Raw genomic sequence first — 2,079 nt, forward strand, 5'->3', positions numbered from 1 at the left:
TGGTACAATCAGTGATAGACCTTCTCTTATGGCAGCAACCTTAAAACAACAAGAGTATTAGTGTAAAAAATATTATCTAAGATTGCTTTCACCAAACCTGTTTGTCTAGTTCGTGTAATCTAAAATGAAGAGCTTTCTCAAAGTATTCGTTTCTGTTCTTGAAAGTTAATTTGATGTCGTGTCCATTAGGAACAATGGGAACAAACTGTCCAGACATACTCTGAGCCTCAAAGCATTCAAGAGGAATCATCTACACAAGAAGAGGGAGAGTATTGTATAACATGATTTACAATAGGGAAGGGTTTTTCTATTCTTAGGTGCCCATAACTTGAGAGTATTTGTTTGGAATCGACTCAAACTTTCTACACAACATAAGAACATCAATATGTATCAGAAAATTTAATAAAAATTAGGGGTGATTTTGGAGCAATTTTTTCGAAAAAAACATAAGCTATAATAGCCTGGAGTACTTTTCACAAATTTGGAGTTTTTAAAAAGTGGTCATAACTCGAAAAATTGAAGCCGGAGTTGGCTTAAACATTCTACATAGCATAAGTACATCAATATGTATCAGAAAATGTAATAAAAATTGGGTGTGATTTTGGAGCCATTTTTTGGAAAAAACCATGGGCTATAGCCTTGGGTACTTTTCAGAAATTTGGCATTTTTAAAAAGTGGTCATAACTCAAAAAATTGAAGCCGGAATTGGCTCAAACTTTCTATATAGCATAAGTACATCAATATGTATCAGAAAATGTGATAAAAATTGGGGGTAATTTCGGAGCCATTTTTTCGAACCATGGGCTATAGCCTTGGGTACTTTTCAAAAGTTTGGAGTTTTTAAAAATGGTCATAACTCAAAAAATTGAAGCCAGAATTGGCTCAAACTTTCTATATAGCATATGTGTAAGTACATCAACACGTATCAGAAAATGTGATTAAAATTGGGGATAATTTTGGAGCTATTTTTGGAAAAAAAACCATGGGCTATAGCCTTGGGTAGTTTTCACAAATTTGGAGTTTTTAAAAAATGGCCATAACTCAAAAATTGAAGTCAGAATCAGCTCAAACTTTCTACATAGGATAAGGGGATTAATATGTATCAGAAAATGTGATAAAAATTGGGGGATAATTTTGGAGCCATTTTTAGAAAAAACTATGGGCTATAATGGGCTATTATAGCCTTTCCTTTTTAAAAATCTGTTTATTTTAAAAGTGCTGATAGTAGCTCCAGAATTTGAACTTAGGATCAGCTCAAACTTTCTACATACATTTAGCAAAAGGACATCAATACAAGTACTTCATTAGTACATGTACTGTACAAGTACCTCAGAGAAAGTATCTTCAGTAACTCCTCCTTTATCAACATCTCTAATACCAACCAACGCTCTCGTGAATAACAAGTCAATCTAATAAATAAATAATAAAAAAATAAATAAAATTAATAATAATAATAATTTCTCACCTCCTCAAGGTCTTGTATGGTAAGGTTCATTCCAGCTACCAGTTTCCACATTGGAGGAGCCAAGTGAAGATTAAGAGGTCTCTTTGTCCTGATACCAACTCCACACAAAATACCAAAAAACTTGAACAATTTAAAATCAGTGCATTCAGGATTAAAGACAAACCTAATAACAAATTGAAATAAATTCAATGAATAAATAAACAAACAAACAAATTAATGAACAAATAAATAAATAAATAAATAAACTAACAAATATAAATCAGTATTACAAATACTCTTTTGTTGTTACCTGTCAGTATTAAAACCACATTTATTAATGCTATTAGGAGTTCTTGTCAACAACTTAACTTCTGTCACAGACTCCAATTCCTACCAATAAATAAATAAACCATGCCCATATCATCAATAAACTATACCCACCTCACACATCTGAGCAAGTGTCTCATCAAACACTCCTCCTGCATCATCTGCCCCCTCACCAATGAGAGTCACTTTCCACAACCTTTGGGCACATAACAAGTTCACTGGATCTTTCAATAATAACTGATTAGCCATTTGAGTAAAGACTGGTAATAGAGGCTTATTACTAGAGGAGAGTGAGAGTGTGTGCAACA

At 32.8% G+C, this 2,079-nt stretch overlaps 1 protein-coding gene across 1 annotated transcript in view; it reads right to left on the reverse strand.

Annotated features, from left to right (window-relative positions):
- LOC109588046 (probable E3 ubiquitin-protein ligase HERC1) overlaps positions 1-2,062 on the reverse strand; it is a 2,964-nt gene extending 902 nt beyond the window's left edge. Inside the window, exons 1-6 of the mRNA XM_020004239.1 lie at positions 1,886-2,062; positions 1,755-1,834; positions 1,466-1,628; positions 1,329-1,409; positions 98-250; positions 7-39 (exon numbers count right to left, since the gene is read on the reverse strand). Coding sequence (XP_019859798.1) covers positions 7-39; positions 98-250; positions 1,329-1,409; positions 1,466-1,628; positions 1,755-1,834; positions 1,886-2,020 — 645 coding nt within the window. The 5' untranslated portion in view covers positions 2,021-2,062. The remainder of the gene's footprint in view (positions 1-6; positions 40-97; positions 251-1,328; positions 1,410-1,465; positions 1,629-1,754; positions 1,835-1,885) is intronic.
- Positions 2,063-2,079: the final 17 nt, after the last annotated feature.

This window comes from Amphimedon queenslandica, unplaced genomic scaffold (genome assembly GCF_000090795.2).
Source record: "Amphimedon queenslandica unplaced genomic scaffold, v1.1 AMPQUscaffold_12319, whole genome shotgun sequence".
Taxonomy (NCBI): domain Eukaryota; kingdom Metazoa; phylum Porifera; class Demospongiae; order Haplosclerida; family Niphatidae; genus Amphimedon; species Amphimedon queenslandica.